General features: G+C 50.5%; 1 protein-coding gene across 2 annotated transcripts; it reads right to left on the bottom strand.

Moving 5' to 3' along the window:
- Nucleotides 1-905: 905 nt before the first annotated feature.
- LOC146591298 (AN1-type zinc finger protein 5-like) lies at nucleotides 906-11754 on the bottom strand. Of its 2 annotated transcripts, none has more exons than XM_085313123.1 (6): nucleotides 11543-11754; nucleotides 9276-9449; nucleotides 7774-7867; nucleotides 6946-7064; nucleotides 5129-5239; nucleotides 906-3259 (listed from the first exon to the last, which is right to left on the bottom strand). In XM_085313123.1, exons 2-6 carry the CDS (start codon nucleotides 9424-9426, stop codon nucleotides 3111-3113), a joined length of 624 nt encoding a protein of 207 aa, XP_085169249.1. In that variant the 5' UTR covers nucleotides 9427-9449; nucleotides 11543-11754; the 3' UTR covers nucleotides 906-3110. The 2 variants fall into 2 exon arrangements, with proteins under 2 accessions (XP_085169249.1, XP_085169250.1); XM_085313124.1 differs by having other exon boundaries at nucleotides 7774-7864.
- Between the last annotated feature and the right edge of the window lie 148 nt (nucleotides 11755-11902).

Raw genomic sequence — 11902 nt, 5'->3', positions numbered from 1 at the left:
CTGCGGGCCCTGCGTGCTCCGGGGGCTGCACTGCACCCGCTCCCTGCCACTGCAGGCCCTGCATGCTCCGGGGGCTGCATTGCACCCGCTCCCTGCCTTTGCAGACCCTGCATGCTCCGGGGACTGCATTGCACCCGCTCCCTGCCTTTGCAGACCCTGCATGCTCCGGGGGCTGCATTGCACCCGCTCCCTGCCTTTGCAGACCCTGCATGCTCCGGGGACTGCATTGCACCCGCTCCCTGCCACTGCAGGCCCTGCGTGCTCCGGGGGCTGCACTGCACCCGCTCCCTGCCTTTGCAGGTCCTGCATGCTCCTGGGGACTGTGGTGCATCCCCTCCCTGCCCTGCAATGCTCCCCTTGCTCCTCCCTTACAGGCCGTACATGCTGTCAGGGGGCTGCAATGTGTCCCTTCCCCACCTCACGGGCAGGACATGCTGCAAGGCTGCTGTCCCCTCCTTCCCCACCACTTGCAGGCTGTGCATGCTGCAGGGCTGCAGCGTTCCTCCCAGCAGGGCTGGCATGCTTGCAAGGCTGCACGGTTGCTTCCCTGCAGCGGTCGCCCTTGTTTGAAAAGGCTGTGAGTTGGGGGGCTGCTTCTCCTTCCCCTGCCGGGGCTGCAGCGTGAGGACAAGTCCAGCTCCAGACTGGCTCACCATCAAGGCTCCCCTATTAGCAGTGGGAAAACTGAGGCACGGAGCATGCTTTGGCCAAAGCAAGGCACAGCCAGGACGCTTGGGTTCACCTGGCTGCACAGGGCAGGAGCAGGACTTCACAGTTTGAGGAGGGAACTGGCAGCAAGTCGGGGACAAGAGGGGCATTTAGGGCAGAAATTCCCCCTTTTCCATACCCTAAAGACCAGCATCAGTCCAGGAATTGTCCATGCACACAAAGAACCATCTACAGCATCCAAGCAAACTAGAATATATTAATATTTACAGATCTGGTTTCATTCTAAGAAAAATAAAAAGGGAGGCAGTGGAGGAGCAGCTGGCTGCCTTTCGGCGTCCGGGCTCTCCCGTCCCATCTGCAGCAGCGAGTTGCTTCCCTGTCCCTCCCCACAAGTCTGCAAGCTTTTTGCACCAATTTCCACCAGCTTGTGGTTTGGCCCGGTGCATTTAACAGCTTTCTGCAGCCAGGATATGAGCCGATTTTGAAGGAAACGCTTAAAACATGTGGAATGGTTAAAAGTGGGGCAGAGGCTGCTGTTTTCTCCTGGGACCCATCTGGATTTCTTTGCTTGTGAGACCGAGTCACCGCAGCCTTGCTGGCCTGGCTCTCGGCTTTGCAGCATCCCGGGAAGAACAGCCTGGAGAAGAGTCTTCCTGGAAAAGCTGCGGATGATGCAGTCCCGAGGGATGGTGGAAGGGGAGCCCTACAAAAAGGTTTCTCCCCATTTCCCTCCCCCCCCCCCAGCTGTAGTTAGGGCTCAGCCGAGGCCACTGTCAGGGGTTAGGTGAGACACGAAGCCTAGAGCTCCTGCTGGTGCGGGGCTGCAAAGGGGCTGCTAAGAGGGCGAGATTGCAGAAAGGTTTTTCCCTTGCTATTCCTCTAACTGGGCCGTCGATGAGAGCCTTCTCYGAGGCTCGGCCCACGACCAGAAGCTAGGTTTGGGGTTGGGAGTGAGACAGAACACCCCAAATGTTCTACGTGACTTTTTGTGCACCCCAGAGCCCCTCCGCTTTGGTTTTCACTGCACCCCAGCAGCCTCTGCATGCCTTTCAGCGAGTACCAGAGACTTCTGTTTGCCTTTTGGAGAGCCCCAGAGCCCTCTGTGTGCACTTCTGCGCACCCCGGAACCCTCCATGTGACTTTTTGTGTGCCCTAGAGCCTTCTGTTTGCTTTTCGGTGCACTTCAAGGCCTTCCATGTGCCTTTCCAAGTGCCCCAGATCCCTCTGCTCGACTTTAGGAGTGCCCTAGGGTTAACTGCAGCAATGGTGACTTCCATGTCCCCTGGGGACCCGGCCCTCCCTGTCTTCCCGCAGGGACAAGCGGCGAGGTTGGAGGGCAAGGAGGTTGAGTGAACTTTCAGAGTAAATATGCTCATAGGAAAGAAGGATTCTCACTGAATATCAGCAAAGTCTGCAGTGGAGGAAACAGGTCTCCAAGACTTGTAAGCGTGCAGGAAAGGTTAGAGGTTTGATGGTCTAAGCCTTGTGCACAACCCTGACGAGAAAGAATCATGTAAGGCAGAAGGTAGAGAGTTAAGGGGAGAGAAGAGGCCGTCTTACACCCAGTCTCGCATGGAAAGGGGCCAGCAATCATGTAGAGGGTGAAGGAGGAGCGTTCCAAGCCCACAGAAGGCTCGTGCAAGGGTGTCCCTCAGGCCAGCCAAGTCCTTGGAAGGAACAGGCGCCGCAGGCCAGCTCCCTCCCAGCAGCGAGAGGCAGGAGGCACGGAGTGGTACGTTCCTAAAGGTCCTCACTTGTGGCTGGAGCGTGTCTGTGCCACCGCAAGCCACAAAGTAACTTTACCGTGTCAGTACTCTGCTGCTTAATGATCCAACTGCTTCAACAACAGCTTCTCAAAGGGAAGTGAGGGGATATTTGGGGCATTAAAACTACTGAACTCTTTTTCCTGCATCCAAAAAACGGACACCTCAGGCGGAGCAGAGGGTAGATTCGCGGCCCGGATTCCTCAGCTCCTGTTTCTACATCTGCCACAAACAGACAACGGGGCAGAGGGWACAAAGGATGGAGACAGCTCACGGACACTAGCTACTAGTCCCGGGAGGTTTGCAGAACTGAGYCGCAGGCTGAACGACAGGCTGCCTGGCGGAGCCCTGCTGCCCGCACTGTGCAAACCGCCCTGCTGGAAGACAAGTCCAAAGGTCTTAGTGCTGGCGGTGGGTGGAGCAGTGACAATCCCTTTTCCATTTGGAAGTTGGTCAAAAATGGATCAACTGAACAGCGGCTGTAGGACAGACAGGAAGGGAGAGGAGGAACCCCAAATCTCTGCCAAAGAGGTGTGAGGACTCTCCAACTCTGGGTGTAGATTCATGTCTGCTGCTGGAGGTTTCATCAGGCCATTGATGGGGTTGGGAGGAAGAGTAGAAACACTGGGAGGAAGGGGAGAAGCACCAGGCCATGTGGCTGTAGCTGCTCAGCCTCCTTCACAACTTTTGKATCTTCTCAGCTACGATGATGGGGTTCTCCTTACGGATTTTCTCAGCTGCTTCTGCCTTATAGTCGTACGGGCAGGCGTGCATGTCTGAGTACCGGTGAATGGCACAGAACAGGTTCCCGCAGCGGCAGTCAAAGCCTGAAAGGAAGAACGGCAAAGAGAAAAAGCCACGTTAATCTCTGTCCAGCAGGACAGGAAGGTGGCAGAGCCCAGTTCCCTGCTAGGCCATGAAACTTCATTAGTTCAGAAAGAGAAGATCAGACTAATGAGAGGGGCCCACTGGCCAGGATCGACGGAAGCGAGTCTTTGAGTGGGGGGAAGATTTTGGGTAGCTCTTAGGTTTCCTCTGGCTTAGCTGCTCTCAGGGAAACTGTCACAAGTGCGTGTGTTCTCTGCAGCAGGCCCAGCTGTCACAGCAGTCGGATAAGCTCTCGAGAACAGCTGTTCTCCACATTGCCTAGAGATAAGAACATGCAATCACTGGAGACAACAGARCAAGAGATTTCTAATCCAGACCAGGCTCCCCAGGTTCTGGCAGCAGYAAGCAGGTAGCCTGAGCTGGAGCTGAGCCCTCCAGGCCAGCCTGACTCCCGAGGCATCACGACAACAGYGATTAGAAAGCTGACTGACCAGCAATAAGGCAGCAGGCAGCAAAACCTTCACCCCACTAGTATCGCTTTCAAGCTTCTAGGGCCTCAGAAATGTGTAATTTAATCACTTCACTTGGAAATGATGCTGCTGAGAAGTTCTGCCATTATCTCAAGACACAAAGAAACTGAGGCACAGAGAAGAAAAGGGATTTGCTGCGGGATAGCAGATTGGCTCCCCATCTTACCCCCAGTGGATTGTGCTCTTTCCTGTAACATCTACAGGCTGTAAAAGCTGCAAACATGCCAATTTACTCATCTGGGAAAAGCCATCTTACCCTAAATGCTCTGAATTCACGGGAGTTGTTTGCAAGTTGACTCCTAAAGAGGAGATTTTTCACTTTAAGCTCTTAAGAAGCACCCATCAAGGAAAACAGCCCTCCCTGCAGAGCTGAAGGCTGGGTGCAGAGTACCCTGCCTTCGCTGCCATCCCAGGCTTATCAACCTGTATTTACTCTGTAACAGTACCCTGAAATCTCCAGCTTGGTCTGCACAGTGCTGTGCTAGACAATCTTTGTGGGCTGAACTCTGCCAAAGAAGCTTATATTGATGAAACAGAAAGGCATGTGCAATTGCTGGCTGCTGAACACGCTTAAGTAGGCTAAAGAGGAGAGCGCTCTGCTAGAACAGTGTGACCTGCACAGCTCTAGGGTTARCTTTTTCCAGGGAAAAACTAAAAGCCAGAGTCAATACAGAACAGTGATGTTTTTAATAACARAACACAGCCAAGTTAACTGCTTCATGAATTTCCTTTCCAGGGCCACTTTTCCTATTCTTACCAGTCACCTGACACATCACCTCATCACCTCTCACTTTTCAGCTCTACAGGCTCAACACTGAGAGGCTGATCCTGCTCTAACAAAGTTAATAGCAGAAGTCAAGCAACTTCAACAAACGGAATGAGTCTTGGAGTGGGATTTTCAGTTTTGGTCTAACTTAGCTCGTGCCACTATTACGAAAGCTTTACCGCTGACTTCAACAGGAGCAGAGTTAGATCAATAGCATGTTCATTGTTGCCTTTGCTTCTACAACACCTTTTGCCAAGCAGCAGAAGGTTACTGCTCCACTGCTCCATCCATTTTGAATACAAGGGCTGGCAGGGAAAYTGATGATGAGCATCAAATTCCCCATGTTTCTGTCTAGGGCAGGACTGTTCAAAGATCAGATGCTCACCTCCCACCTCCCCCAGAGCAGTATTTCTTGGAAAAGCAAGGTATTATTTGGAGGGGTACCTCCAGATACTGACTCATGCCAACCCTGTGAATCCAGGTAGTATCACAACACAAGGCGATCTGTTTGCAGGGCTATGAAACCAAATTACTTAGGCTGCAGGAAATTTTCACCACAATTAGGATCTCACCAGTTAACCCTRTCTTCTTCCGGCAAGTGAAGCAGCGGTTCTTTTTCTGTTTCATTTTTTCTGAAGCCATCTTGTCCTCAGCTGTGTTCTGGGATATTTCAAGGAGACTACCTGAAACAGAGACCAGAGCTTCGTTATTCTTCTTGGTAAGTTAAGCAACATAGTAGCTTTATTCCAATAGCTGCTTGAGGCCCTACTGATTCTGAGTCCGTGCCGGTCAGACACCTGTACACATAGCAGCATACCCCCCTAGYCCCAACATTAACAACCTGAACATATCACACCAAGGTATGAGATTTGTCTTGTTCCACAGATAGAGACCTGCACCTTGCACAGCCTCACATTCTCTCTCTTTATCAATTCCCTAAGTGCAAYGCTCAGAAAAAACAAGGAGTTAGTAAGGTTTAGCTACGGCATATGTACGGTAACGTGACGCTAAGTAGAATTACCTGGCGCTTGTCATAGGTTAAGCATGCATCTGGAGAGTCACTACAGCTTGGCTGCCGTACAGCAACTCAACTGCACATCTGAGCCTGGAGTTAATCTTTGTAAAGTTAACCCCTTATAAGAAGGTACTAGTAATTATTTTTGTTGACTCTTATGTAAGTGTTCCTCATATGTAGGTCTCAGAATGCTTTACACAGATACTCATCACTGTCTCTAATCTATCAGAAGGAAAACTGAGCTCCACAAGCCAGATTGTTAAAGGTCACTGACGCTTAGTAGGATTTCCAACAGCACCTAAGCAGGTTAAGGAAGCCAACAGGAGAGACAGGCCCCAACTGCCAGAAGAGACAAACCTGCAATGCACACCGTTCTGAAAATCAGGCTAAGGAGACCAACAGTCAGATGCAGGAACAGCTTTGCGGATCTGACCCTGAACAACTTTCTAGAAAACCCACAGGCAATCAGAAGAGAGTGACGGGTTCTTCCAAGTCTCTCTTTCATCAGATAGTCACTCCCCCCTGCCTGTTGTAAGCTGTCTCTTGGGCTTGCAGGCAAGCAGTTACCAAACCCAAACCTCATAGTCAAGTCAGTGACTGATGCCTGTGTTTTAACAGCTAACAACCTGGTTTTTTAGGTTTGTACACAAGCAAACCYGAGTTACAACTAGGGGAGGGTGTCTCCAACGCAGAGAGTCACTTGGTTACAACTCCACTACAACATCAAGTCTCATCCTGCAACTGATCAAGTGGAGGATGTGCCCTGCGGGGCAGCAACACCTGTACTCCTCTGTCACTTCACGGGATCCACTTTGCAAACAAAATGACGAYGTTAACCCTTCCTCCAAGGGGCAGGTACACCTCAAATCATACAGGGCAACAGGCAGGCCAGCAGCCGTCAYGCAAGACACTCGGCACTGTCACAAACAGAGCTTGGGAGTCCCAACTCCTCTCCCGAGACTATGCCAAATCCAGCTCCACTCATCCCTCGAGAGAGATGGCACAACACTGCAGCGTGCTGCCAACAACAGCCAGGCAGCAGGCTGTGGGATGCTCTTGGCTTTCTGCCGTTCACAAAGATAGGCGTCATGGAAGATTATCTTCCTGCCAGATAGTCGAGGGCTGGCACCTACTCATTCTCAGCTCACAAAGCAATCTCCATTGGCCTGCCCTCAGGCAGAGCATTTTCTCTCCTCCTTATTTCAGAAACACGCAAACTGTTTTCTTCTAGCTCCCCTCCTAGATGCACCTTTATTGCTGGTAGGTAACTACTCTTCCTCAGAGTTAGTGGCCAGTATTCTACTTATTGCTCAAACCAGACTTGCTAGATTTGTGTAATTTAGACTCATACAAAGGCCAAACCAATCGGTCTACCTGACAAAGAAGACGCTGATGAGACCTCGTCTGTCTTAATAAATCCTTCTGACTCATTGCTGTTTTCTTCTCTGGATATGCTCATGGCCGTCATCTGATGGGTCACAGGAGTCTGCGCACTGGGAGCATTTTAACAAACAAACAAACCATAGAGCAAACACAAGTATTTTATTTTGATGATCAGTTATGTGAGAGAGATCTTCAGTCCATAAGGTTAATTTCACTACACTCAGAGGGAGCTCAGCAGTACAGCAGGCCAACTGCCTCTGCGGCTTYGGTCAAAGTTCTCCACAGACATAAATGGAATGAACTTATGATGATCTCAGCTTCCTTTTCTACCCAGTTACATCTCAAAGCCAAAGGAATAGTAAAAAGCCCAGGAAGTCAGGGCCAGGATAACAGCTATGAATTAGGACTGTAATGCAACGGCAGAGCTCAATGAGAGTATCTTCCTTCCTAACAAATGTGATTGAGGTCTCCAGCTATGCTCTTGTAGCTTCCAGACTGGATCATCACCAGGTGCTGCATGTTAGGACCAGGTTGAATCTGAACAGCTTGACACAATGAATGAAACAGCACACCAACAAGGTGCACTGGCTATAGAAGAACTAGGATGCTGCTTGTTTTACTACTAATTTTAATTTACTGCTGACCCTCTGGTACCTAACTCCACGCAGCAGTCATCATAAGCAAGGACATCTCAAGCCTCCAGTCAAATTAGAGTCACTGTGAACTCCGACCCATCCTTTTACAGAAATCCATGGCCATACAAAGGACAAGGGCACTGTGTCCCCGGGCATTAAACCCACCCACAGACTATGCCCCTACCTGGCTTTCACATCCTCAGGCGTGGAGTCTCCCTCTGCGCATGGCCCTGCAACTGAATCTGAAGCCACAGGGCTGTTGTTGGGACCATTGGCTGCTAGGAAACAAGATCACAACCTTGGTGAATGCTTAGAAATGTTAGCAAGTTCCTCAGTGGCTTGACAGCCATGGCAAAAGCAGAACTGAGCACTTTCAGCAGCCTTTAACCTCCTGCTGCCTGCCAGAAGCTCAGAGGGCACACCCAGGCTGGGATCACTCCCAACTCCCCTATTCTTATACTGTCTYCAGACATAAGTCTGGATGGACCTTAAATGTGCCCCAGTGCTGCTATTCTTGTATTAGATCAGGAATGACTCCTTGTAGCAGGATCAGAACATCCTTCTGAAACTAGCTGCTCATCTTTCTGAGAACTGAAGGCCTCATTTATGGAGGCCTATCCAGTTCCCTAGGTTTTGATGGGTGAGTGTTTACTCAGAGTCACATGCTGAGCACTTTCCATTACTGTGTGTTTTTGGCTAAATATTTGGCTAAATCTAGCTTCAGTCACCCTGACACCTCTGTCATTCTTTGACTCCCCTTCTCAGCGTTACAAAGTAAACTCCACATCAGTATAAATGTTCTCCTATCAGTATAAATAAAGGTGCTACAGGTACCAAATTACCTTGAATCCAGTGCTACTTTCCAACTCCAAGACCAGATCCAGTTGCCAAAAAGCACTGGCTTCAATAGAAACATTTTGTTTTACAGCAGCTGGGGATTTAAGTCAGGATCTTTAGAAAAATCCTGTGTGTTTAATCCTTTGTCAGGAAGAGCAGTGTTCTTAATGTACATTTTGAGTGGGTAATTTAAGCAAAGCCATTACTATGCTCAGGAGCAAAACCATGGAAGATCTCTAGCAGGCATTTTCTCAATGTCTGTACACTGGGCATCTGAACAGACTCCCAGCAAGAGAAAATCCTGCTAAAGCTGGAAAGAGCATCCCTTCTGTGTACATACCTGATTCTCAGCTCAGTGATAAGTTGGCTATGTTTAGCTGCAAAACCCAAACCTTTTATTTCATAGCTTTTGCTTGTCAACCCCGTTAAGATGAGAAAATTAGCCAAACCCTAAGGGCCAAATTCATCTCAATTTCACTAGTTTTGAAGGGTTTGTCACAGTCTCCAGCAACCACTACACAGCTCAAGAAGCAGGTAATAGCTAAAGATCTGGGCCGCTGTTAGAGCAAGTGAAGCTTTACAGTTTACTGGAAGGTTCTACTTGGGACAGTGCTTCACAGACAGCTGGAATTGCAAAGAATACCCCCTGACAGGGCACTGAAGAGCCCCAAGGCTTATTTGATTTAGAGGCTTGGGGTCTACATGAAAAGGTAAAGATCTGAGTCTTCTAGAAGGGAGTAAATCTGCTTGTGGACAGTACCAGATTGCACATGCTCTGTCCTAGCTTCTCAACATAGTTTGCATTCGGGTATCCATTTAAGACAGATTTCTCAGACAAAAATCCTCTACCTGGGGAGCTTATCCGATCACTGCTCTGTTGTCTCTGTAGAAATTCCTTATAGCAAACGGAGCACATCCCATTGGTCCGAGGACTGCCATAAAATCCACAGCCTGTGGTGCACAACAGAGGCACCTGGGTTTGATTYGTCTCCTGAGCCATCCTTTCTCCTCCAAGAAGCCAAGCTACAAACAGGAATAAAAAACAAGACAGCTGTTACAGTCAAAGAAATAGTTCATTGTACACTGCAGCTGATCAGGAAGAAGCACAAAAGATCCCAAGAGAGTCCAGTTCCTGCACACACACAACAATGTGACCCGACTCCCTTGAGCAAAAGATACACAGGCCTCTTACGCAGGGACAGGATCCGGGTCCTAATGCCCTTAATCCAGAACTCAGCTGCCCCTAAGTTGCCCAGAGACTATCTAAAAAGTCAATAGTAACTGGCTCTTGGTGACTCCCTCCTTGCACAACAAGGCTTACTTAATTCACTGTAAAAGGCATGCATGTAAGACCTGAATGATCAGCTCTCAAACGTTTACAAGAAATGCCATCRTATGAGTGACTAATGACTCCTGCAAACACTAAAACAAAGAATGCGGGTCAAACACCCAGTGTCCAGGTTAATTTGTTACATTTTACTCTTAACAGCATTTGTTTCCATTTCAAGCTGGTTTTGGTTCTCAGGAAAATTCTACGAGTGAAGCAGAAAGAATTTATTGACTCCCAAATTGTATGTATTCAAGTATTTCCTGACATTCACTGGCAGGTAAGGGGAACTAGATATTAACATATTTAGGCTGGAAATAAGGTTTCTTCCTAGCAGGAAGGTACAATTCTGGAACAGCTTCCCAAGGGGAATGGTTAGAATGGTGAACCTAGTTTCAAAATTAATCTCAGTAATTTCTCTCTGGATTATATGAAGCTGCCTACGAAACCAGGAAGTCATCCCTTCCAGCCCTACCTGCTGTGGTATTTACACAGCCAAACTGCACTGGACCCCTTTAAATGAAAACCGTAAGCATAGCTCCCAGCAATAAAAAAACCCCACCAATCTAGATGGAACAAAGAGATAAAAAGAATACAATATAACTCACAGCAGAAATTATACATTATTCTGAGGGTAAAATCCGGCTTCAGTGTTAGCACTGACCACAGCACCAACAGTACAGCTTTATGTGAGGTGAAAAGGAGAGCAGTCCCCAGCCCTGAGTGACACGGAAAAAGCCTTTCAGCCGTGCAACTGAAACTTTGCAATACGGATTTCCACCCTGCCTTCACTGATGTTTCCTCAGGAAGAGGGGCAAAGCCAGCCCCCCCCCCCCCGTCCTGGTCCCCTTGTGCTGCAGTCTGTCTAGCTCTGGCAGAGGGTAAGGGAAGTGCGTGTCTGCAAGGCAGCAGAGCAGGTGGCTCCAGCTCAGAAGTGGTCCTAGCCCACACGTGCCCTTGCTACAGGAAGACCYCGGTAGCATTCCTCTATCTCCGCGTGCGGCAGATACACGAAGCGTCCACAACTTGAGAGCTAACTCTACTGCTTTCTTCCACGCTCCTAAAAACTTGCTCTGCAAAGGGAGTAGGACAACAGGAACATGGAATAACTGCCCTCTCCTGAGTTCTCCTGTGGGAAGGAAGTGAATCGGCTCTGGCTTATTCCTCCTTGTGCTCAACTGGGTGATAACCGGTACTCCCCGTACACGCTCTCAGTACTAACACCCAGCACATGGGGTTTTCTTGCAGAGCTCAGACCAGCGTTCCTGCTCCTGCTGTGGCAATCCTTCGATCTGAAGCGAACAACCCCTCCTTCAGCCCAGCCAGCCAGGAGCGTGCACCTGACTCTCCGCAAGAGCTTACACAACGGCTGCGGTTAACACAGAGCCCGTCTGGAAGGCCGAACCGCTGCGACTACAACAGCACGGTAACCACGACCCTTTGCAGCTACCTCCTCAAAAGCAGATTATACTTTCGAGCGTCCTGAGAGACAGAAAGAGACGATAGCTGCTACTTTTGAACATTTTTAGCTTTCGCTTGCAAGCGGTCTGTGGGAAACCTTGCGCAGCTGGTCGCAGGAGCCCAGCAGCGCACAGCCTTGCTGCTAAAGCAGCTGAAGCAAAGACCCTCAAGGGAGATCTAACCTGTTCCTCTTTTYGCTGCTCTGTCCCTGAGTCAGCACCTCCGCGCAGGGAGCTACAGCCTGGAGGAAACAAGAAGCGCGGCTGTCACCGAGGGGGGACACCGGCTAAYGCGACCCCTCGGGCGCGCACAGCCGCGCCGCACTCACCGTCGGCGCCCTCCCGGCCGCTGCTCCGCGCTCCTCTCCGCCGCCGCCGCTTCCCGGCCTACCCGGGCCGGAGGAGCGCTGCCGGCCGGGATCCGCGGCGCCCTGAGGAAGTCACCTTGCAGCCGAGCTGCTCCAGCTGCTTCCTGGCCCGCAAGGCCAAGGCCACGCGGCCAAAGGCGGCCAAAGCCCGACCTGAAAGAAAAAACAGCGAAGCCAAAGTCACCCCCGGGCGCGCAGACACGGCCCCCGCCAGGCCCCAACCGCGGCGGCGAGGATGCGCCGGGGCCGGCGCGGGGCTCCGGGCCGGCTGTGCTGGCGGGGGAGTGGCCGGAGCCGCGCGCTGCCTCAGTTTCCCCCGCC

This window comes from Rhea americana, unplaced genomic scaffold, assembly GCF_003343005.1.
Source record: "Rhea americana isolate MKP2758 unplaced genomic scaffold, rheAme1 scaffold_378, whole genome shotgun sequence".
In the NCBI taxonomy this organism is placed as follows: domain Eukaryota; kingdom Metazoa; phylum Chordata; class Aves; order Rheiformes; family Rheidae; genus Rhea; species Rhea americana.
The sequence above is the reverse complement of the archived record's forward strand: the minus strand, read 5'-3'. Positions and strand labels throughout refer to the sequence as shown.